Genomic DNA, 25,441 nt, shown 5'->3' on the forward strand with positions numbered 1-25,441 from the left:
CAAAGGTCTCACAGTGTTAGTAGTGACAGAGGCAGGACTCAAACCTTGCACTGTGAGAGCCTGTGTTGGGGTTCCCAGGACCACTCCCCAGGTGGGATTATTTGGTAGGAGGACTCATAGAACTTAATGTATAGCTGTACTAGCAGCTAAGATTTATTAAAGTAGAATACAGAGTAAAATTAGCAAAGGGAAAAGGCACATGGGTCAAAGTTTAGGGGAACCCATGTACAACCCTCTGGGAATTCTGTCCCAGTAGAGTCACACAGCATATGCTTAATTTCCCTATCAGCAAGTTGTCACAGTATATGCAAAATGCTGTCTACCAGGGAAGCTTGAAATAAACCCAGTATCCAAGGGTTTTATTGTAGGCTGGACATCCCCTCTGCCTGGCATGAACCAGAATTCAAGGCTCCCAGAAGGAAAGCAGTTGTTCAACATAAACCATGGTATTCGTACAAACAGTTGAGGTACAGTGAGTCACTTTTGTCAGGTAGGCAGATGGGAACTCTCCCCAAACCTGATTTTCTAGACATAGGCAACGAACGGGCCAACCTTTTTAAGTAGACCTTTCAAAAGATAGCCTGCTATGTTAACTTTTCTGCAGAGTCAATCTGGAATTTCCTTTTCTGGACTATGGTGCCTACATCTTTTAAAAAGTAGTATTGATAACTACAAAGTTATTTCATTCTTTAGGTGTATTAATGTCATTATCTTGTTACAGTTGATAGCACAAGTAAATACCTTATTAATGTGAAAAATTTTCAGATGTATTACAATCCTCAGAATTTAAAAATTGCTGATTATTATTCTGATAGAGGATAAATCAGGTGTTATTTCCTTAGTTTCAAAATCTTTTGACTTTTTCACAAAAATAGATGACATTGAATTTTATTATGTTTTATTTAAGATTAGATATTCTTAGAGATGTCTAATCAGCTATGGTTGTGAAGTTTGCTTTTAGTTTGGATGCTGTTTCCATGGTGATCTCTGGTTTTAGTTTTTAAATTATTTAATTGTTTTCATCTTTTGATACAGTTGACTATTAGTATGCCTGCAAAGAAAAACCACTAGAAATTATTTAAAAATATTTATTAAAAAGGAAATAAATAATACAGGAAATAAAATTCTTGAATTCTTTTTCCTACCCTGACAATCAAATTCTTCAGATTTTCTAGGGATAGCTATTACTAAACTCTTTTCTATGCATATATATGTACATGTCTTAGAGTATATGTAATTGTTTTTGTTTAATAAAAATGAGGTCATACTATATTGTTTTGCAAATGGCTTTTTTAAGAATGTAACTATTTTTTGAAATTTTTATATCACTGCATATATACCTACCTCATTATTATTATTTATTGCATGGATTTTTATAGCATAAATGTAATTTTATATCTTATTTAGTTGTTCTCTGTTGGTCATTTTATGTTGTCTTCAAAATTTTTCTAATACAAATGCAGTAGCCCCTCTCTATATCGCGGTTCACTTATCGCGGCCTCACTGTATTGCAGGATTTTAAAAAATATTATATTTAATTATTTATCGCAGATTTTTCGCTATATTGTGGGATTTTGCGGTACTGTGTACGTATGTTGTTAAAGTTACGCAGGTTTATGAGTGTAGAATAAATGTAAGGTTCCTACTTGGCGGGGGGTGTCTAGAACGTAATACCCGTGGTAAGTGAGGGAATACTATACTACTACAGAGGACATCCTTGAGTATTTATTTTCTCCACCTTGAAGAATTTTTCGGAAGGTTGTTTAGATGTCTATAAACATTTCTCTTATTTTCAGTGAAAAATGTTACCAGTGAAGAAGTGGATGATAATCCAGATGAGTCTGTGAACGCTAAAATTTCAGGCACAGAAGAATCTCAAAAGGATGCTCAGACAGTTCAAGAAGAACAGCAGCCTCTGACTTCATCAGGACAGGATTCAGAACAGAGTGCATTAGAACCAGACCTAAATCAAAAGAAAAAGAAAAGGGAAAATCAAGACGGAGATGGTAAACAAGAAGTAAAAAATCTTTCAGGAATTGCGACTGTTCAGCCAGGACCTTCTAAAGGAGAAAAACAGAAAAGTAAGTTTTTTATATATTTTAATAGCTCCTGTATTTGAGGACATAGGTATAGTAATATGGTGTGTAACTTAAATGCCTTCCTTTGGGATAGTAGTAATTATTAATGCTTATTAATTGGCTCTGTTTTTTTCTTGTGTGTTAGATCCTTTTATTTTTAATATAGTAGTAAAAAAGTTGTTTAAAAAAACCCCAAAACTAAATGGGGAGATTTTTCTCTTAAGTTTGTCTTTGATATGTATTACCTACTATATACTCCCATTAACAATGATAAGAAGTCACATGTATATATTGCAGGTCCTTGAATAATGTGGTTTCATTCAACATAACTTTTCTACAACTTGATGAGATGCCATATGAACCTAACTTATTTTTATATCAGTTAGCCTCTGGTAAAATTGGTTTTGTTATATGTCATTTTGCCTTAGTCCTAAGACTGTTGACAATATTGAGGACTATAGTTAAAGGTATATTGCTTGTATCTGTTAATAAATCATAGGTTTTCATGTTACCTTTTCAGAGGACCTCTGTGAACCCACAATAAGTTGTTTAATTTCTATAAAAGAGCTACTGGAATAAGTATTCCTCCTATTTTTCATTTTTTAAACTTAGAATGCAGACATGTTGACTTATGAGTTGCTAGGGAATGAAGGCTAAGAGTTTAAGGAAATCTTGGTCTCTTCAGAGTTCTTGTATAGATTACTTAATGTAGATAATCAAGTAAAGAGAGGAGAAAAAGATAGCAGATCAGAACAGCCTTTCTATAGAATTTAAATTTTATGTAGTACAGCTTCACCAATAATATTTTAGTAAATGAGTCCTGGTAGGTAGCAAAGTATGATTTACAGGAATTTTAATACAGCATAATGCTCTTTTGTGGCTTACTATTAAAGACATTTCATGTAAAGCAGAAGAACTTAGTGATTAAGAAATTAGGCTTTGGAAATCATGCAGACCTTGGTTTAAATTCCAGCTCTTATTTGGTAAGGATGATCTTGGGCAAGTCACTTAAGATCTTTGACCTCAGATTCTTTTTCTCTTTGCTGGGTTAATATTAATACTCTTTGGTAGGATTGTTTTGAATATTAAATGCGATATTTATCTGATGGACATACAGTTTCTGTCATTTAGTTAAGGATTCAACTGATCGCTATTACTGTGTTATCAATTATGACACTTCTGAAAGAGCAGAAGAGCCAAATCCACTTTGTTTCCTAACTAGACATATTTAACCACTTAAAATTTAAGCAAGATAAAAGGGGGATGTTATAAACTTGTCCAAGAAACTCACGCTGATCCTCAAACACAAAGAGTTGTAAGTTGATCGATTTTTCATGAATGCGCTAAAAATATGATCTATCTCTTGCATATAAGAACTTGAATGTTGACATGGGAATAGAGGGAGCATACCTTAACATAATTAAGGCTATATATGAGAAGCCTGAGGCCAACATCATACTCAATGGACAGAAACTAAAAGCATTCCCCCTGAATTCAGGAACTAGACAAGGTTGTCCACTCTCTCCACTCCTATTCAACATAGTGTTGGAAGTCCTAGTCACAGCAATCAGACAAGAAAAAGAAATAAAAGGCATCCAAATTGGGAAAGAGGAAGTAAAACTTTCATTATATGCAGATGACATGATAGTATACCTAGAAAATCCTATAAACTCCACTAAAAGACTACTCGATATAATAAGTGAATTTGGCAAAATAGCAGGGTACAAAATAAATATACAGAAATCTAAGGCATTTCTGTACACCAACAATAAAATAGCAGAGACAGAGACAATAAAGAAAATACCATTTACTATAGCAACAAGAAAAATAAAGTACCTAGGAGTAAACTTAACCAAAGAGATAAAAGACCTGTACTCTGAAAATTACATAACATTGAAGAAAGAAATTAAGGAAGATACAAATAAATGGAAGCAAATACCATGTTCTTGGATGGGAAGAATCAACATCATCAAAATGGCCATACTACCCAAAGCAGTTTACAGATTCAATGCAATCCCTATTAAAATACCAATGACATATTTCACAGACCTAGAACAAATACTCCATAAATTCATATGGAACCAAAAAAGACCCCGAATAGCAAAAGCAATCTTGAGACAGAAGAACACAGCAGGAGGAATCACAACACTAGATATCAAACAATACTACAAAGCCACTGTGATCAAAACAGTCTGGTACTGGCATAAGAACAGACATATAGATCAGTGTAACAGAATAGAGAGTCCAGAAATAAACCCAGGCCTCTATGGTCAACTAATATTTGATGAAGGAGGAAGGAACATAAAATGGAGTGAGAAGAGCCTCTTTAACAAATGGTGCTGGGAGAACTGGATAGGGACCTGCAAAAAAATGAAACTAGACCACCAACTTATACCACACACGAGAATAAACTCAAAATGGATCGAAGACTTAAATGTAAGCCGTGACACCGTAAAAGTCCTAGAGGAAAACATAGGCAAGAAAATATCAGATATCTCACGTAACAATTTCTTCACAGATACATCTCCTAAAGCAAGAGAAATAAAGGAAAAAAATAAATGGGATTACATCAAACTAAAGAGTTTCTGCTCAGCAAAAGAAAACATCAGCAGGATGAAAAGGAAACCAACCATATGGGAAAACATATTTGCCAATGACATCACAGACAGGGGACTGATTTCCAAAATATATAAAGAGCTTATACGACTCAACATCAAGAAAACAACCCAATTAAAAAATGGGCAAAGGACCTGAACAAACACTTCTCTGAAGAGGACATACAGAAGGTACATAGACACATGAAAAAATGCTCAACATCATTAGCCATCAGGGAGATGCAAATAAAAACCACAATGAGATACCATTTTACACCAGTCAGAATGGCCATCATCAACAAATCAACAAGCAACAAGTGCTGGCGAGGATGTGGAGAAACGGGAACCCTACTGCACTGTTGGTGGGAATGCAGACTGGTGCAGCCACTATGGAGAACAGTATGGAATTACCTCAAAAGATTAAAAATGGAACCAGCGACTCCACTACTAGGATTATACCCGAAGAATCTTGAAACACCAATTCAAAAGAACTTATGCACCCCTATGTTCATTGCAGCACTGTACAATAGCTAAGTGCTGGAAACAGCCTAAGTGCCCATCTGTAGATGAGTGGATCAAAAAACTGTGGTACATTTACACAATGGAATACTATGTAGCAGAGAGAAAGAAGGAACTCCTGCCATTTGCAACAACATGGATGGAACTAGAGAGAATTATGCTTAGTGAAATAAGCCAGGCAAAGAAAGAAAAATACCATATGATATCACCTAATACAAGAAACTAAAGAACAACACAAACAAATGAGCTAAATAGAACAAAGAGCAGAATAGCAGTCAATAGGGGGGAGGGGAGAGGAAGAGAAGGGGGATAAGTAAGGGAAGGGTTTAGTCAAAGAACCTGTATAAATGACTCATGGACATGGACAACGGGGAGGGATATGATTGCGGGAGAGGGGGTGTGTTGGGTGGGGGAGAGAAATTGGGGGAAAAGGGGACAACTGTAAATGAAAAACCAAAAAAAAAAAAAAAAGAACTTGAATGTTGAATAGATTTATGATTTATAGGAAGTGATGATAAATGTAAATTCGTTTGAGCTTTAAAATATAGATGTTTTTGCTGTCAGTTTTTAGAATAACATGCATTTTGTATTCATAGATAAATATCAGTCTTTAAGGCCTGAGATAAATGAAAATGAAGGCAATAAGGAACAGACCTTTTCCTGTGTACAGAACACCAATGAAGTTGCAGATTTATCCTCCAGTGACAAAGTTGTGAAAAAAACTGACCCTATTCTTTCATCAAGGTATTTTATATATTTTTCCTGACTTTGTCTACATTTTATGTCAGTTACACATTTTATGTGAAGTCTCCAACTGTAATTATGTTTTGGCCTTTTTAATTCTATTTGCTTTTCTTTATGTATTTTCAAGCTCTGTTGTTGGTTGCATACATATCTTGGATTGTTGTCACTTCTTGATGAAATTACCCTTTTATCTTTGTGTGATATTATTCTGGTATTGCTTTAAAAAATATTTTATTGATTATGCTATAATAATTGTCCCAATTTTTTACCCTTTGCCACCCTTCACCCGGTACTGCCCATTCCCTCTCTGTCAGTCCACCCTCACTCCCCTTAGTTTATATCCATGGGTCATGCATATAATTTCTTTGGCTACTCCACTTTCCTATATTGTTCTTAACATCCCCATGTCTATTCTGTACCTACCAAATTCTACTTCTTAATCCCTGCACCTTTTCCCCCATTCTTCCTCTTCTCCCTTCCAGCTGATAAACCTCCAAATGCTCTCCATATCTATGATTCTGTTTCTGTTCTGCTTGTTTACTTTGTTTTTTAGAATCAGTGTTGATAGTTGTGAATTTATCCCCATTTTAAAGTTCATAGTGTTGATCTTTTTCTTAAGTCCTTTTAACATTTCATATAAAAAGGGCTCGGTAATGATGAACTCCTTTAGCTTTACCTTGTCTGGAAAACACTTTATTTGTCCTTCCATTCTAAATGATAGCTTTGCTGGATGGAGTACTCTTGGTTGTAGGTTCTTGCTTTTCATCACTTTGAATTCTTCTTGCCAATTCCTTCTAGCCTGCAAAATTTCTTTTGAGAAATCAGCTGATAGTCTTATAGGAACTCCCTTGTAGGTAACTCTTCTTTTGCTGCTTTTAAGATTTTCTCTGTATCTTTAACCTTTGGCATTTTAATTATGATGTGTCTTGGTGTGGTCTTCTTTTGGGTCTATCTTGTTTGGGACTCTGTGCTTTTTGAACTTATATGTCCGTTTCCTTCACCAAATTAGGGAAGATTTCCTTCATCATTTTTTCAAATAAATTTTAAATTTCTTGCACTTTCTCTTCTTCTTCCAGCACCCCTATGATTTGAATGTTAATGTTTGAAGTGTCCCAGCGCCCTATCCTTGCTTTTTTGGATTCTTTTTTCTTCGTGCTTTTCTGATTGAATGTTTTTTTTCTTCCTTGTGTTCCAAATCATTGATTTTTCTTTATTTCACCTAGTGTAACCCTTCCTTTCTGCCTGGGTTTTTTTTTTTTTTTTTTTTTTTTTTTAATTTAAATTATTTATTTATTTGTTTGTTTGTTTTGTTTATTTTTAGAGAGAGGGGAAAGGAGAAAGAGAGGGAGAGAAACATCACTGTGTGGTTGCCTCTCACTCGCGTCCCCAACTGGGGACCTGATGTGCAACCTAGTCATGTGCCTTGACTGGGAATCGAACCAGCAACACTTGGCTTGCAGGCCGATGCTCAATCCACTGAGCCACAGCAGCCAGGGCCTTTGCCTGGGTATTTTTTATGCTGTTGAAGTACCCAGTGAGTTCCTTGAGCATCCTAACAACCAGTGTTTTGAACTCTGCATCTGATAGATTGCTTATCTCCCTTTTGTTTAGTTATTTTCTAGAGGTTTGTTCTATTTTTTTCATTTGGGCCCTATTTCTTTGTCTCCTCATTTTGGCAGTCTCTCTGTGTTTGTTTCTATGTATTAGGTAGAGCTGCTTTGACTCCCGGTCTTGGTAGCATTGCCAGTGGTAGAAAAGCGCACCTGTAAGTTGGGTGGGGCAGAGCCTTAGGTAATTGCCAGGGCAGGGCAACCCCTGTGAACCAGTTTGATGGAGTTTCTACTATGGTGTCATGCTCTGTGGCTATGTGTATGGGGGGTTCAGAAAAGGGACAATCCTGCTGCCTGACCTCTGGAGTTTTTTCTGGGAGGAAACTTCCCCAGTACTTGCTCTAATGCCAGACACTTCAGTTTCTCACCATTTGCCATTGGTGCAGTTCCAGCTGCTGCCCCAGTGCTGAGGACCAGAGGGAGTGAGTCTGCGTCTTAAGTCCATTGCGGGCCCTGTAAGAGGAGACTATTGAGAATCCTGCAGTTTTTTCTGCTGCCCCAACTCCCACTGGTTTTTACAGCCAGAAGTGAAGGGAACTTTGGGCATTGGAACTTCCTGGCACTGGAACCCTGGGCTGGGTGCTCTGGTGTGGGGCTGGGACCCCTCGTTCCTGAGGTAGATCTCCCGATGTTTATCCACTACACCTGCATGTGGGAGCGCCTGTTCTGCGCCTCCAGGCCTCTGCCCCTCTGGATGGATGTGGCTTCTTTAATTTGTTGGTTGTCAGGCTTCTAGACAGCTCGATTTTCTGATGGTTCTGGGTGATATTTGTCTTGTGGTCTAGTTGTAATTTTTGCTGTGGTTGTGCCTGGAGGTGAGCTGTGTTTACCTATGCCTCCATCTTTACCAAAAGTCCACCCATTTTGCCTTTTGTTCTGATGCTTACTTTGCCACTTCAGCTTTCTTGTGATAGTGTTTGCATGGGTTTGTCATTTTCTATAAAGATTTTCTCTTTGTTTTTTAGCAGTTTGAATATGGTGTATCCTGCTGTCTTGAGTTTTTTGTTGTTGGTTTTTAAATTATGGTAAAAAAACACATGAGATCTCTTAACAAAATTTTAAGTATATATTATAGTATTGTAAACTATAAGCTCAGTGTTGCAGAGCAGATCTCTATAACTTTTTCGTATTGCGTGACTGAAACGCTATATCGATTGAACAGAAGCTCCTTCTTTTCTCCTTAGTGTCATCCCCAGGCAACCACCATTCAATATTGTCTTTCTGTGTGTTTGATTACTTTAGATACCTCATATTTGTCCCTCTGTGACTGGCTTGTTTCACCTAGCATAATATTTTTAACATTTTTCCATGTTGTAGCATGTGACAGCATTTTTTCTTTTTATAAGGACAAATAATATTCCATTATGTACATATCACATTTTCTTTATTTACTTATCTGTGAATTTACATTTAGGTTGTTTTCATCTCTTAGCTGTTGTGAATAATGCTGCAATAAACATGGGAGTGCAGATATCTGTTTGATATTATATTTCAGTTCTTCTGCATAAATACCCAGGAGATCATATGATAGTTCTATTTTTATTTTTTTGAAGAACCTCCCTACTGTTTTCCGTAGTGGTTGCACCATTTTATGTTTCCTCCAACAGTGCACAAGGAGGATTCCAGTTTCTTTACATCCTCACCAACACTTAAAAAAAAAATAATGGCCATCCTAACAGGTATGAGATGCTTCATTGTGGTTTTGATTTGTATTTCTTTGATGATTAGTGATGTAAGCATCTTTACATATACCTATTGGTCATTTGTATGTCTTCTTTGGAGAAATGTCTCTTCAGGGTTTTTTCCCATTTTTTAATTGAGTTATTTGTGTTTTTGTCCCTTTTATATTTTTGATATTAAGCCCTTGTCAGATATATGGCTTGCAAATACTTTCTCCTGTTTCATAGGTTGTCTTTTGACCCTGTTGATTCTTTCCTTTGTTGTATAGAAACTTTTAGTTTGATGTAGTCCCATTGGTTTCCTTTCGTGCCTTGCGTAGGCAGGTGGTCCACCTCTCCTCTATGGCAGCGAGACGTGGACCACCTACGCAAGGCACGAAAGGAAACTCAACAGCTTCCACATGAGGTGCCTGCGACGCGTCCTGCATGTCGCCTGGCAGGATAAGGTCCCCAACACCGAGGTGCTGAAGCGAGCCAACATGAGCAGTTTGCATGCAGTTCTTAGTGAGAGACGCCTCAGGTGACTCGGCCATGTCAAAAGAATGGATGCAGGCCGTATTCCCAAAGACCTCCTCTACGGCGAGCTAGCAGAAGGCCAGAGGATGACAGGGCACCCAAAACTGCGGTTCAAAGACATCTGCAAAAAGGACATGACACAATGCTCCATCAATCTCAACACATGGGAAGTTCAAGCAGACGACCGCCTAGCCTGGAGGCTCGCGGTCAGGCAAGGTACGTCACGCGCAGAGGCTGCGCGCAACGAGGAGGCGGTCCAGAAAAGATCGAGGCGGAAGCAGCGTCAACAGCAGCAACAACAGCCATCTGCCTTCACCTGCAACAAGTGCGGCAGGGATTGTCACTCCCGAGTCGGACTGCACAGCCATTCTCAGCGGTGCAGATAGACTCTCAAGAAGCTACGCCATCGTCTCTCGAGATGGACGGCTGCCGCCGCCGCCGAGTCCCATTGGTCTATTTTTGTTTTTGTTATCTGTGCTTTTTTGGTGGCCTAGCCAGGAAATCATTGCCAATATCAATGTCATGAAGCTTTCCTCGCATGTGTTCTTTTAGGAATTTTATAGTTTTAAGGTGTTACCTTTGAGTCTTTAATCTATTTTGAGTTGATTTTTGTGTTTGGTGTAAGATAAATGTCCAATTTCATGTTTTTGCGTGTGGATATCCAACTTTCCCAATATCATTTGTTGAAGAGACTATTATTTTCTTATTGTGTAGTTTTGGCACCCTATAAAAGGTCATTTGGCCATATATATGTGGGTTTATTTCTGGGCTGTCTATTCTGTTCTATTGGTCTATATGTCTTTCTTCTGAAAAATTCGATGGAGGTTATTTATTCTCATGTAGAAAGATTTCACATATGCACATGCACTGATCTATTCATACAGTTCAGAATGTTAATAGTTTATTTGATACTGGGTCATGGACCTCTGATAAATTTTTTAAATTAATTTTTTAGGGAGAGAGCGAGACAGAGAGCATTGATTTGTTCCACTCGTTTATGCATTTATTCGTTGATTCTTGTATGCACACTGACCAGGGATTGAACCCACAACATTCATGTATCTGGATGATGCTCTAACCAACTGAGCAACCTGACCAGGGTATTGATTCTTAACTTGCTAGGTTATAGACTTCTAAATTGACTCAGAGATAACAACTAATTTCATAAACTACACAGAAAACAATACTGATTACTTTTCTAATTTAGGGCGAAAACAACCCTGTAATGACTTAAAGTCCCAACTGGTTTTATAAAACAGCAAGCTGATACTAAAGTTATTATATACACAAGAGCAACGGTCATGGATAGTAAATACAGTTTTGAAAAATGCCCCTGGAGAGGAAATGTATTAAGACTCTAAAGCTAAGAGTAATTAAACCAGTATAATACTGGTGCATGGACAGACAAATTGACTCTGAGGAACTGAATGTGGAGTCTGGGGAGATAGGAATTTGATATATGGCAGAGGTAGCATTAGAAATTAGTGGGTGAAAATTGAACTATTATTTATTAGTTGATGCTGAGATATGAAAAATATAACATTAGATCCCTATTATACCCTGTGCACTAAATTCCTGATAGATTAAAGACTACATGTATAAAGCAAACCTTTAAAACTTTTAGAGGAAAATACCTTGTGATTCAAGGATTTTTTAGACACAAAAAGCACAAACTTTAAAAGATAAAATTAATAAATTTGCAGTAAAATAAATATTTTTGTTGGCAAAGGCTCAGGTCAAAAGCAAACAACTAATTGGGAAGTTTTATGTGTAATATCTAACCAAACAAGAGCAAAGAGCTCTTACTAATTAGTTGGGGAAATACAGTAGAAAAAAAATGAGGGGAAAAAGTATGGCTAAATGTGAATATGTTTGGAAACTGAGTGCAAGTTAGTACATGGCCATCGTTTATATTATTGTTAATTGAAATACTTCATAACACAGTGGTGCTCTCTTTGCATAGTACAGTGTTAACTGCAACTGGTCTTTATTGGAACTGTATTCTTGATTTATATGAGTTTTTGCTAACATAGTATAAATTCATGCAAAGCAAGAATTGCCTGAATACAATTTTATTTTATTTTTGAATTTTCATAAGAGTTCATTTGAGCCAAACTGACACACATGCCTGGAGAGCAAGATCTCAAATGCTCTCATAAAATTTTAGTGAAAGATAATTCCAAAATATTACTATGATTTGACACATACATTTGATCTTTGAACCTCATGTAATTAAGGACTTTTCTGTTCGTGACTTTCTGAGTACTTTCCCAAGCTTGTTAATTTGTGGTGACTCTTTCTTTGAAGGAATAATTCTTAATAACATGGTACAAGAAAGATCATAGAAAAGCTGAAGTATTTGTTTTTATTTTTCCATAATATGAAGGATTATCATCCATAGTATTGGTTTGTATATAGTATTTAAAAAAATCTTTTAAATAATTAATATAAAGTATGCATTACTAAGAATTTCTTTCCCCCCGATGTTTTCATTTCCTTAGTAGCCAACAAGATGCCATGTCAGTAACACTTGAGACTTCAGAATCAAGCACTTCAGCTTTGCATTCATCAGAAGCTGGAATTGGAGCCTTGTGTGAAGTGAATAATGGTGAGAGTAGTTGTACAGAAGAAAGAAATGTTGACCAAAAAAATTTATCACTGTAAGTACTATACATTGTAGGGTTTTAAATTTATTTTCAAACCATTGATAATTTCTTATAAGAAATGATAATGTTGCTTTCTTTGGAGATGAGAAGGGAACTGTAGACCAGTTTAATATGTAATTGTACTATGGTCTGAGTGTGACAACAGGGTTTTTCACTTTATATTTCTAGAGAAAGAGTCTCTTTCATATATGATGTATTATAGTGATAATGAATTTTAGCAAAGTGATAACTTATGAAATTATGAAATAATTTGGAAGCTTAAATATTTGCTATGCGGTATTACTTTTACTTGATTTGAGTTACTATTCATGCCTGTTGTCAAAATAGTAGATTTTGATATTTATGACTTTAAAGAGATTGTTTTTTAGTATACAGAGACTGGTTAAATTAATATCTTCACTAAAAATAGAATAAAGGCACCACAAGAATTTCACTTAAAGGAGATATTCCAAAAACTTAGACTTCCTTTTTGTCTGCCTCATAACTCCTCATATCAGCTTAAAAGCTATTTAGTTTATGGATTATTTATTCTCAGTAAAGCAAAGTAATATTGAGAACCTTATTTTTTAAAATAAAAATTTAAATTAGTCTTTGGAATAAATAATATATTCTTTCTTAATAAAGATTTTTACTTATTTATATTTAGAGGGATGGGGAGGGAAGGAGAAACAGAGGGAGAGAAACATCAATGTGTGGTTGCCTCTTGCACACCCCCTGGGCCAGGTCCCCAGTTGCTGTGACTGGGAATAGAACTGGCGACCCTTTGGTTCTCAGCCTGAACTCATTTCTCTGAACCACACCAGCCAGAGCTAAGCAATATATTCTTATGGTTCAAATGTCTAAAAGTGTAAAAAGGTATTGAGTGAAATATCCCTCCTACCATATCATTATTCACTCTAATAACCAATTTTATGTTTTTGTATTCTTTCAGAGATTTTTAGAAAATATTTTAAAGCTAATACAAATACACTTTCTTACTCTGAAAAAACCTGGCGGTAGCATACTCAACATATCATTTTGCAGTTTTTTTGTTGTCTTATAACTTCATATCTTTTTTTTCTTCTTTTTCTTTTTTAAGTATATTTTATTGATTATGTTGTTACAGTTGTCCCGATTTCTTTGTCCTTTGCTCCCTTCTGCCCAGTACCCCCGTTCCCTCCAGCAATCCCACCCCCTCTTAGTTCATGTCCATGGGTTGTGCATGTAAGTTCTTTGGCTTTATCCTGTCCTATATTATTCTTAACTTCCCCGTCTATTTTATACTAATCAATTTTACTTCTTAATCCCTGCACCATTACCCCATTTCTCTCCCTTTCCCCTCCCAGCTGAAAACCCTACAAATGATCCCCACACCTATGATTCTGTTCCTATTCTGGTTTGCTTAGTTGGATTTTGTTTTTATTTTTTAGATTCCGTTGTTGATAGTTGTGAGTTGTCTTTTTAGTGTTCATAGTTTTGATTTTCTTTTTCTTAAGTAAGTTCCTTTAACAGTTCATGTAATAATGACTTGGTGAAGATGAACTCCTTTAGCTTTACCTTGTCTGGGAAGCACTTCATCTGTCCTTCCATTCTAAATAATAGCTTTGCTGGGTAGAGTAATCTTGGTTGTAGACCCTTGCTTTTCATCACATTGAGTACTTGTTGCCAGTCCCTTCTTGCCTGCAAAGTGTCTTTTGAGAAATCAGCTGATAGTCTTATCAGCACCCCTTTGTAGGTAGCTCTGCTTTTTTCTTGCTGCTTCTAAGATTCTTTTTTAATCTTTAACCTTTGGCATTTGAATTATGATGTGTCTTGTTGTGGTCCTCTTTGGGTCTAGCTTGTTTGTGACTCTCTGGACTTGTATGTCTGTTTCCTTTGCCAAATTTGGGAAGTTTTCCTTCATTATTTTTTCACATAAGCTTTCAATTTCTTGCTCTTCTCTTCTCATTTTGGCACCCTTATGATTTGGATGTTTGCACGTTTAAAGTTGGCCCAGAGGCTCCTAAGCCTCTCCCCATTTTTTTCAATTCTTGCTTCCTCATTCTGCACTGGTTGATTGTTTTTTTCTTCCGTATGTTCAAAATCATTGATTTGAACCCTTGGTTTCTTCCCTTCACCATTGGGTTTGTGTGTATTTTCTTTCATTTCATTTAGCATAGCCTTCACTTCTTCCCTTATGCATTTGCTGTACTTAAGCATATCTGTCAAGTCTGTGAGCATCTTTAACACCAATGTTGTGAACTCTGCATCTGTTAGGTTGGCTGTCTCCTCATCGCCTACTTCTCCCACTGGAACCTGATCTGTTCCCTCTTCTGGGCCATACTTCTCTGTCTCCTCATCTTGAAAGGCTCCCTTGTTTGTTTGCCTCTGTGTCTTAGGTAGAACTGTTGCACCTATTATATTGTAAGGGGCGGAGCCTTAGGTAGTAGTACAGGGCGACCTGTTTCACCATGTTGTGGTGCTGTATGTGGGGGAGGGGTCTGAGAGGGAACAATGCTGCTTGTTCAGCACTTGCCCCTTTTCCAGGCACTTCTCCCTCTTCCTCTATCTGTTGCCCTGGCCATCGTTCCCAGAGTGGGTGGGTCTGCGGATGTTCTAGGACCATGGGGGCCCTTTAAACAAGTGGACTCTGCTGAGAGACTAGCAGTTTCTTCCTCTGCCCCAACCCCACTGGTTTTCACAGTCAGGAGCAATGAGGCTTTATTTTCCCCGGTACTGGAACCATGAGCTGTGTGGTCTGGTCTGGTGCTGGGAGTGCTCCCCAGGTGTTTCTTCTACTTTTTAAAACCTGTGATTTTACTTTCTGCCGGCCTGCCACCGCCGCCACCACACTGCATTCTCTCCGCCCCTCCTACCTGTCTGGATGAGTATGTCTTTATTTCTTCGTTTATTGGACTTCCATGCAGCTGAATTTTCTGGAGCTTCTGGTTATGTCTAGTTTTGAGTTAGTTGTATTCCTTCTTAGTTGTGGAAGGAGACACAGTGTGTCTCTCAGGCCTCCATCTTGGCTGGAAGTTCTATCTTCACATCTTTACATTAAGACCTTCCTTATTAGTTTATAGCTGCATAATGTTCTTGTATAGATGAATCACATTTTATATTATCAGTGCCCTGTTGATGGTTATATAGGTTGTTTTCATAAACAATGCTTATAATTTTATATCTTCATTCTTTCATCTCTATGCAAGTATATTTGTAGGGTAAGTTTCTAAAAATGGAAATGCTTGCTCCATGTATATATATATGTGTGTGTGTACATTTATGATTTTGATAGAAAGTGCCAAAATACTTTTCATAGGAGTTATACTAGTTTTATGTTCCCATCAACAATATAAGCAAACACCTGTCTCCCTTACCAAACTAATGGTGTTATCAACCTTGGATTTTGCTGGTCTTGATAGATTATAAAATAACATCTCAGTACAATATCTCCACCCCACTTCTTCATTTTTGGCAGGGGTATATAATTCTTTTATTTTTTTCAGTTTTTATTTTAATATTTTCTAACCTTAATGAAAATCAAAAGACTAAAACAATGAATATCTGGATATAATCCTACGTAGATTCTCTGATTTTTTTTTTTTTTTTTTTTCTGAACAGGTTTTATTACACAAGAGGGGATGGGACTCAGTCCTTGTTGGCTGCTGCCTTCCTCATGGCTGCAAGGACATTGCCCAGCTCTTCTCTCTTCCTCTTGGCACGGATGTGTGTCCTCACCCTTTTCTTGATGAATTTCAGGGCTCTCTTGCCCTTAGAGACCTTGCGCAGCTCCATGGCGTGCCGTTCATAGGGGGCAAAGCCACACACCTCTCGGATCATGTCCCGCACGAACTTGGTGTGCTTGGTGAGATGCCCAAGGCGGTGGCTGTGCCTCGGCTTGCTTACGTTCTTTGTCACCTTGTGCCTCTTATTGAGGCCCATGGCCATGGGGTAGTGGAGAGCCATGGGTGCTGCTCTCCAATGGCTGCTGCGGCGGAAAAGTAGATTCTCTGATTTTTAATGTCTTGTCACATTTGTACTCAATGCTGTCTGTCTGTCTGCTTTAATATGTACTTTTAAAATATTTATTTATTTTAGAGAAGGGGAAACATTGATTTGTTAATCCAGTTATTTATGCATTCATTTGTTGCTTCTTGTATGTGCCCTGACTGGGAAATGAACTTTGCAACCTTGGTGTATCAGGCTGACGCTCTTAACAAACTGAGCTACCTGGCCAGGCCATATGTACTTTTCTTATTGGGAGTGAAGTTGAGTATCTCTTCACATTTAAAGCTATTTTTATTTTTTATTTTTTGTGTAGTACATATGTTTTGTCCCGTTTTTAAATTAGTTACTGATAATATATTTTGTAAGTGTTCTTTATATTTTAGGCTGGTAAACCTTGTGGTGTGAGTTGCAAAATATTCTTTCTTGGTTTGTAGTTTTACTTCTCATTTGCCCATGGTTGTTAGGCCGTGTATAACTTTTTATTTTTATGTTGTTAATCTCAGTTTTAAAAAAAATTTCTTTTATGGCTCCTGAACTTTTAATCAAATTTTAGCTTTAGTTTCAGCTCAAGGGTATAGAAGAATACTTACCCATGTTTTCTTTATGTTTTCATTTGAATTGTTCATCCACTCGGAATACATTATAAGTACAGTGCAAGGAGTGGAGCTGATTTTATTTTATTTCCCATTGTTACCAGTTTTTCCATCATTATTTAATTAATATTTATTTTTAAGACTATATTATTTTGTATTTCATCTTATTCTCACTGTTTTGAAATGCTACCTTTATTTTATACTAAAATCATGTCTATTTTTGGGTCATCTCAATTTTCTTTTGTGCTTCATTTATCTGTTCATATATCAAAAAGAACCACAGTGTTTTAATTATTGATGCTGAATATTATATATTTTAATATCTGATAGAACACGTTAGTTATTGCCTCATTGCTCTCCCTTTTCAGTTTTCTTTGCTACTCTTATTGTAAGTAAGCTTAAAGGATTTCTCTTTTGACTCTGAGTGGATTTTTAAAGAATTTCATTTAATATGTCTACATGATAGTGCAATTTCAATAATGTCGATTTTTTAGGGAAACTGATCAAACAGAAAATGTTAAACTTGTGGCAAAAGGACGACTCCAGAGACCTAAACCCAATTTATCAAGGGCTGTTGGGAAGAAATCAGTTCTTTCACAAGGTGAAACAGATGCAGAGAGCAAGAGTTTACATCCAGAAACTTCAGTTGAAAAGGTACGGAGTAAGAGACTTTTTGGAAATTAAAATTATAAAAATTTTTTTCCAAATGGTTGGGAATAAAAGTGTTTAGTTGTAATTACAAAGTAATGTACTGATACTAAAATAAAGATAAAAGAATTTATGCATTAATATTTAATTTGTCTTACTAGTCTCCTGCTTATGCATTCTTTTTTTTAGAACCTAGGACAAATTTCAGACATCTTCAGTAATGTAGTTTTTATTTATTTATTTATTTTAACATTTCTGTAGTTTTTAATCATAACAAAATTTAAAACTTTTTTTTCTCTGAAGCTATTTGTTTATACTTCTTTTGGGATTAATTGATCTTTTAATGGTTGCATTGAATTAACTTATTAATTTACTTAACCATTATTTCCCTAATGGTGGATGTTTAGGTTATTTTCATTAAAAAAAAAAACCTCTTGAAATAAAGGGAAACAATTTTGTAAGTAGGCTTTCTCAAGGATAAAACAAAGGATAAATTTCCAGAGGTGGTGAGGTAAATAGATTAAAGTATTTTTAATATTTATTTTACTTATTTACTTTTAGAGAGAGGGGAAGAGAGGGAGAAAGAGAGGGAGAGAAACATCAATGTGTGGTTACCTCTTGCACACCCCCAACTGGGGACCTGGCCTGTAACCCAGGCATGTACCCTGACTGGGAATTGAACCAGCAATGCTTTGGTCACAGGCCTGAACTCAGTCCACTGAGTCACACCAGCCAGGGCAGTATTTTTAATGTTTTTATAGCTCTCATGCATTGCCACATTAACAGTCAAAGATGCAACTCCATTTACATTGCTGCAAGCATCAAATGAATCTTCCTGTTTCTTTATATGCATGCCAGCATTATATTGTTATAACTTTTTTATTTTTGCTAAAATACTTTTTAAAATGTTAGTCTACTTATTTTTCTCTTATTTGAAGTCTTTTATCATACTTTTTGTAATATAGTTATTATATAGGGTGTTTTTAAATTCTAGAAAATTGGTAAATATAGATTCATGTAAAAATGAAGGCAAAACTACTTGCAGTTTCATTATCCAGATGCAGTTGACCTTTTAACATACAGTTCTCCAGCTTTTTGTTCACAAGATTGAGTGGTAGTGTTAATTCAGCTTTGTATTCTTCTTTGATACTTAACATTTTATAAATATTTTTTCATATCATTAAACATCTTTTGAAAACATGTTTTTTGGTTTTTTTTTTAATTTGGTGATTTCATAAAATTCTGTCAGTGGGTGAGACTGAATTTATTTAATCATTTACTCGTTATTGAATATTATATGTTTACTGTGTTTACTATTTTGCATAATATTCCAGTGAACATTCTTGTACTTAAATCTTTATCTGAATATTTTAGGATAGAGTTTTAGAAATCATATTACTGGTTTAGAAAGTATGAACACTTTTAGTGCTTTGATTCATATTGGCAAAAGGCCTTCCAGAAAGTATATACTGGTTTGTGCTTTTGTCAGTAATATATGAGGTTATACAGTGTTGGGCAAAAGTAGGAGAGGAGGTGGTGACGTGGGGAGGAGAGAGAGAGAATGGTGGGGCGGGGGAGAGAGAATGGACATGAGAGAAAGATCGATCAGTTACCTCCTGAAAGTGCCCTGACGGGGAACCCAACTGCAACTCAGGCATGTGCCCTGATTAAGAATCGAACCTGTGACCTTTTGGTCCACCGGATGACACTCCAGTCAACTGATGTCCAGGGCACACGTTTATTCTTGTATTCTTGTATTACTACTTACTATTTATTATATTATTTTCCAAATGAACACTGTACACATACTTTTGCCCCACCCTGTGTGTTTTATAATACTTTAATCTGTATGTATGGTTATAAAAACTTTTGATTAGAAGTACAGAAAAGATTTTGTTGTTTTAATTTCCATTTATTACAAAGTTTGGACTTTTTACATTAAGTACATTAAATGTAAAATATTGAATTTATAGACGCACACGAAAAAGGATAAAATGAATTTATTTGACATTTCTGGAGTGGAGAACACAGAGAGACAGAACTCAGAAGCTGATACTGTATCTAAGTAAGTATTTAGGAAGTAGAATAAAAATAGTAACTGTTAGGAATGATTGTAATTTATTTTGTACTTGATACTATCTGAAGTTTATTTTCAGTTATGTACTTCAGGTCCATTTTTAACAATAGGTATTGTTGAAATGTTTTAATAATGCTCTTTATGCTTAATACAGGGGTTGACAAAGTAGGTTCACAGTTGTGAGTATGCAGCTTATTTTGTTCTTTTTTTAAAGTATATTTTATTGATTATGCTGTTGCAGTTGTCCCAATTTCTTTTCCCTTTGCTCCCCTCTGCCCAGTACCCCCCTTCCCTCCAGCAGTCCCAGATCCCTTAGTTCATGTTGATGAGTTGTGCATATAAGTTCTTTGGCTACACCCTTTCCTGTATTATTCTTAACTTCCCCGTCTATTTTGTACCTAAGAATTATGCTTTTTCATCCCTGCACCATTTCTCCCCATTTCTCCCCTCCAAATGATCCTCATACCTTTGATTCTGTTCCTATTCTAGATAATTGCTTAGTTTGTTTTTGTTTCTATTTTTTTTAGGTTCTGTTGTTGATAGTTGTGAGTTTGTTGTCATTTTAATGTTCATAGTTTTGATCTTTTTCTTAAACAAGTCCCTTTAACATTTCCTATAATAATGGCTTGGTGATGATGAACTCCTTTAGCTTTACGTTGTCTGGGAAGCACTTTATCTGCCCTTCCATTCTGAATGACAGCTTCGCTGGATAGAATAATCATGGTTGTAGGCCCTTGCTTTTCATTTGAATACTTTTTGCCAGTCCCTTCCTGCCTATGAAGTTTCTTTTGAGAAATCTGGGGATACTCTGTGCTTCCTGGACTTGTATGTCTATTTCCTTCCCTAAATTTAGGAAGTTTTCCTTCATAATTTTTTTTTTTTTAATTTTAAACACTGAAATGAATTTTAATACAGAAAATGAAGACAGCATTTTGCAAATTTATCACTCAAAGGGATATCTCTATTTGAGGAAATCAGCGCATTACACTTTGAGAGATGAAATGTTACAGCTTGCACACCAAAATTAAAAAATGAAATTAAATTAAAAAATGAAATGTTTACCAAGATAATGCAGGTCAGGGGATCAAAGGTGAAGGGTCACACATTATTAAAAAGAAATCCAAAAGGACGGCTGCATCATGATCTCTCGTTAGTGTTCCAGCGGTGCCTCTCTTTGGGTAAACTTGAACATTTCAGCAGACATTCAAGCAGCTTTTTCGGTAAAAAGATTTTTACATGACTACTATTGCTGTTCCCATGATCATCTTCTGGCTTGTTTTCGGCAGCCATTTCCCCTCCGCGCGCCACATCCTCCTCCTCCTCGCGACCGGGACCCCGAGCGCGCGCCTCGTACCGCCGCCGCCAGCCCAGCCACCCCGCCGCCCTCCTTCATAATTTTTTCACATAAGTTTTCAATGTCTTGCTCTTCCTGTTCTCCTTCTGGAACCCCTATGATTTGAATGTTGACACGTTTAAAGTTGTCCCAGAGGCTCCTAAGCCTTTCCTCTTTTTTTTCAATTCTTGTTTCCTCATTCTATACTGGTTGACTGTTATTTTCTTCCTTATGTTCCATATCATTGATTTGAATCCCAGTTTCCTTCCCTTCACTGTTGGTTTCGTGTGGATTTTCCTTAATTTCACTTAGCATAGCCTTCACTTCTTTCCTTCTGTGTTTGCCGTACTCAAGCATATCTATCAAGTCCGTGAGCATCTTTATCACCAGTGTTTTGAACTCTTCATCTGTTAGGTTGGCTGTCTCCTCGTCCCTTAGTTCTCCCACTGGAACCTTGATGTGTTCCCTCTTTTGGGCCGTACTTCTCTGTCTCCTCAACTTGAGAGATTCCTGTGTTTGCTTCTGTATCATACATAGATCTGTCGCTTCTGTTACATTGTAAGGGGCGGAGCCTTAGGTATTAGTCAGTATGGTGTGACCTATTTCACCATTTTATGGTGCTGTATGTGGGGAAGGGTTCTGAGAGGGCATAATGCTGCTTGTTCAGCGCTTGTCCCTTTTCCAGGCATTTCTTCCCCTTCTGTATGGGACTGGCACCTCTCTAGCTGTTTCCCTGTCCATGGTTCCCAGAGCGGGTGGTTTTGAGGACATTCTAGGACCGTGGGGGCCCTTTAAACATGCGAACTCTGCTGAGAGACTGGCAGTTTCTTCCTCTGCCCCAACCGCACTGGTTTGCACAGTCAGAAGCAATGAAGCTTTAATTTCCCCAGCACTGGAACCATGAGCTGCGTGGTCAGGTCTGGAGCTGGGAGCGCTTCCCAGGTGTCCCTCCATACTTATTTTAATGTATTACTGCACTTTCTGCCAGCCTGCCACTGCCGCTGCCTCCAAACCTCTTCCTCTCTGCCCTGGCTCTGCCCCTCTTACCTGTCTGGATAAGTATTTCTTCTTTATATCTTTCTTTGTTGGACTTCCATGCTTCTAGATTTTCTGGAACTTCTGGTTGTCTCTAGTTTTGAGATAGCTGTATTGCTTCATAGACTGGAGGGAGACAGAGTATGTCTACGTACACCTCCATCTTGGCTGGAAGTCCGTATTTTAATCTTACAATGATAACCTGTATCTCTTTTTTCCATATGAACAAATGTAAACCTACTTTTGCCCACCCCTGTATATTAGAAATAAATAATGATGGCTCCATTGAATTAGCAATTACTTTTCTTCCTTAATTTATTAACAAGATTATTAACGAAGTCTTGTTAGATAAGTTAATGGGTAGGATATGTGTTTCTGGATTAATTATATTTATAGCATGGGTTTTGAAAACGGCACATTTAGCTTGGTGATGCTGATCTATAATAGGCATTGCTTCATTATGAATCTGAACCAGTGGATCATACCATAATCTGTTTCAATGCCCTTGAGGTGTACACTATTATCCTTAGTGGGGAATTGTATTATATGCTTGTCTGGTGTAGATTTTTTCTATTTTGTGATGAAAATTTGATTTCATAATGCTTTTTATACTCAGGCTTCCAGGATTATATCTTGGTTTCTAAAGGGTCAAAGTGTAGAAGTATGAATATCTTTGAAGGATGTTCTTGAGGGCACTTATGAATTATTTTATATTACAAGTGGTTTATTTATCATACCTTTGAGAAGGGAATACTGAAAACCAGCAAGTATGTGACTTCAGAATAACCATTGATTTTATTCCTTTGTAGTTGTTCTAGTTTGAGTGAAAAAGTGAGTCTCCAGGAAGATCATCAACCAAAGGCTTTCAGACCTGCACGACTAATGAGGGGCCGATTGCAAAGGCCAAAGCCAAATGTAGGTAAAGCTTCTGAAAGAAGAGAAATTCTTGCATCACAGGAAGAAATTGGGGCCAGTGTAGAGAAGAATGAAAGTGAATCTTGTATTGATAGAGATGTAAGTACTCTGATTCCTCCCAGTTCTTTTGGTGAACAAGTACATATTATAAGCTTCCTTTCATCCTCCCTACCCCCCACCCCTACTTTTTAAACAGCAGTGCTATACAGTTGTGTACATTGTTCATTAAATATAAGGCCTAAATCTCATAGCCGTCTGCTTTCCTAATTGTAGAGCCATGTAACTCTCAGCTCTCTGGATTTTTGAGCATTTGTGTGATGGATCATCAGCCGATGATCCTTGCCTCATTTGAACTTGCATTCCACCGTTATTCTGTGGGTTTTGAATTACACTTACATTTTGAAAATATAGCTAGATGTATGAATGTTAATGCTGGCTTAACTGAATAAAATGTAAAAATGTCTCTACTAAAATATAGTCTAAGAACAAAGATTATGGATTTTAGATTATTTACATAATAACAAATCTTCATGATAAGGGTAACAGTTGGCGTAATTTATTTTTTGTTATAATTCTCAAGGTCTATAATGTGATTATAATAATAAGATGGATTCAGAAAGATAGACCCCAGGGGATAATTATAGGAATTAGATGAAACTGAAGCAGTTACTTTCTTTCTGCCTGGGAGGAAAATAGGGGTTTTGAGATGAGGTAAAAAGTATGTCTTTATGAAATTTTCTAAGATATGTGAAGAAAAAAACGTTTAAAAGCATCCCTTGAATATTGTTTTATAATTTTGAAATGTTTACATTTATTTTTTTTGGTACTCAAATTGGGCACAATTTTCAATGAAATCTTTTTTAAATGGTTGTTTCATTTTGAAACCTAAAACTTTTTAAAAAATGTGTTTGTTATTAAGACTCCTGAACAGATACAAGATCACTCACTTGAATGTGAAGACATTACCTCAGAATCTAAAAAAGATGCTTTTCAAAATGTTCAACCAGATGAGCCCAAGTCTCTGAACGAATGTCTAAGGTAAGCATCATATTACTGATTATATAATTTTTAAATTTTGTATTAAGTTTTTGAAATTGTTAATTTTTAAAACAAGCAGATCAGACTAATTTGTTTTCTGTATATCATTACATAATATTTAGAACTATAACTTAATTTTTCAAGGCAATTTATGTCATAGCCTTCATGTCAATTTCACAGTTATGGGTGATTTGAAAAGAGCTACTCATCATAAATTGGACAGGGTGTTAACATGGATAAGATTATCATTTAAACATGCATGTTAAATCAGATGTCTTATGTCCAAATGTGGAAATTCTACTTATTTTTTAAATATTTGGTTCCTTGGGATTAGATTTGATCACATATTATCTTTATTAAAGGTTTACATAAATTTTACATAAAACCCATTTGTAAAACCCATATATCTCACAACTAAAGCTCTTTATATTTGTTATTTTTTCTCTGGAGGGCATCAAACCAGATTGATGGGATTATCAATATACTTAAAATTTTTTTTCTTTTAGAAAAGCAATGAGAACAGAATAATGGACTCCTATGTACCTACTATCTAGTTTCAACAATTAATAATATTTTCCAGTCTTTACATTTAAAGTCTGGCCTATTCTATACTTTCTTAGAGCTGTATTAGCCTGTTTAAATACTACCTACCCTGAGAGTGAGAGCTCAGTTTTCTGAACTATTTTAAAGATCTTTTTTAGAAAGCAGAAGAATTCCTTTACTCCTTACTTCTTCTTCTATTCTTTTGTTTCTTTCCTCCCTGTACTGCCTTCCCCCACTCCTGAATTATTTTTTTTTACTGCTCTGCCACAGAATCTCTGGGAAGAACCACAACGTGATTTGTTTCATATCTCTGATACAGTTATTAGTTAGATATCTGACAGTTTGGATTTTTTGTTTAGATTTATTTCAGTTTAAGCCAGATTCTATTTAATAGTTCATGTGGCTTGGTAGAAAATTAAGATTTTCTCTTAGTGGTCTTCGGGTTTTAGGACGCTGGTAGATACTGTTTATAACTAATATCCAGTCTGATCTCAACAACTTTCAACGCAGTGTCCTTTCTGTTTTATCATGTGGTCTTTCTGGTTTTTGCATCTCCAACATCCTTAAAAACAATTCTAGGATTCTGTGTTTTATCACATCATATGCCTCTTTATATGTAATAGGCAGTTCTCCTCTCTCCCCAAACACTTTGAACTGTTCACAATGCTATGTAAGAGAAAGAAAATAGAGAAAGAGACTCTGAGATGAAGACTGCATTAAAAAGTCTTCTTGAGTACATAAATAAGCAAATATATCTTTGAAACTTCTTCCTGTTAGCTAATTTACATCCTGTGTAATATAAATATTTTGAGGTTAGTGTCATGATCGATGATTAACTTATGAAGGTTTATAAATATTTTGTTGACTCAAACTCTTTATTTTAGAAA

At 36.3% G+C, this 25,441-nt stretch overlaps 1 protein-coding gene and 1 pseudogene across 1 annotated transcript in view; one reads left to right on the top strand and one right to left on the bottom strand.

Moving 5' to 3' along the window:
• BDP1 (BDP1 general transcription factor IIIB subunit) overlaps positions 1-25,441 on the top strand; it is a 95,042-nt gene that overhangs the window by 26,384 nt on the left and 43,217 nt on the right. The window contains exons 10-16 of the mRNA XM_090276365.1: positions 1,797-2,081; positions 5,788-5,935; positions 12,242-12,400; positions 17,460-17,619; positions 19,587-19,678; positions 22,868-23,072; positions 23,893-24,011. Of these exons, the coding sequence (XP_090132491.1) occupies positions 1,797-2,081; positions 5,788-5,935; positions 12,242-12,400; positions 17,460-17,619; positions 19,587-19,678; positions 22,868-23,072; positions 23,893-24,011 (1,168 nt within the window). The remainder of the gene's footprint in view (positions 1-1,796; positions 2,082-5,787; positions 5,936-12,241; positions 12,401-17,459; positions 17,620-19,586; positions 19,679-22,867; positions 23,073-23,892; positions 24,012-25,441) is intronic.
• Positions 15,993-16,330, bottom strand: LOC150008492 (large ribosomal subunit protein eL36 pseudogene; annotated as a pseudogene).

The sequence above is a fragment of the Furipterus horrens genome, unplaced genomic scaffold, assembly GCF_987537825.1.
Source record: "Furipterus horrens unplaced genomic scaffold, mFurHor1.1.pri manual_scaffold_5, whole genome shotgun sequence".
NCBI classification, from domain to species: Eukaryota; Metazoa; Chordata; class Mammalia; order Chiroptera; family Furipteridae; genus Furipterus; species Furipterus horrens.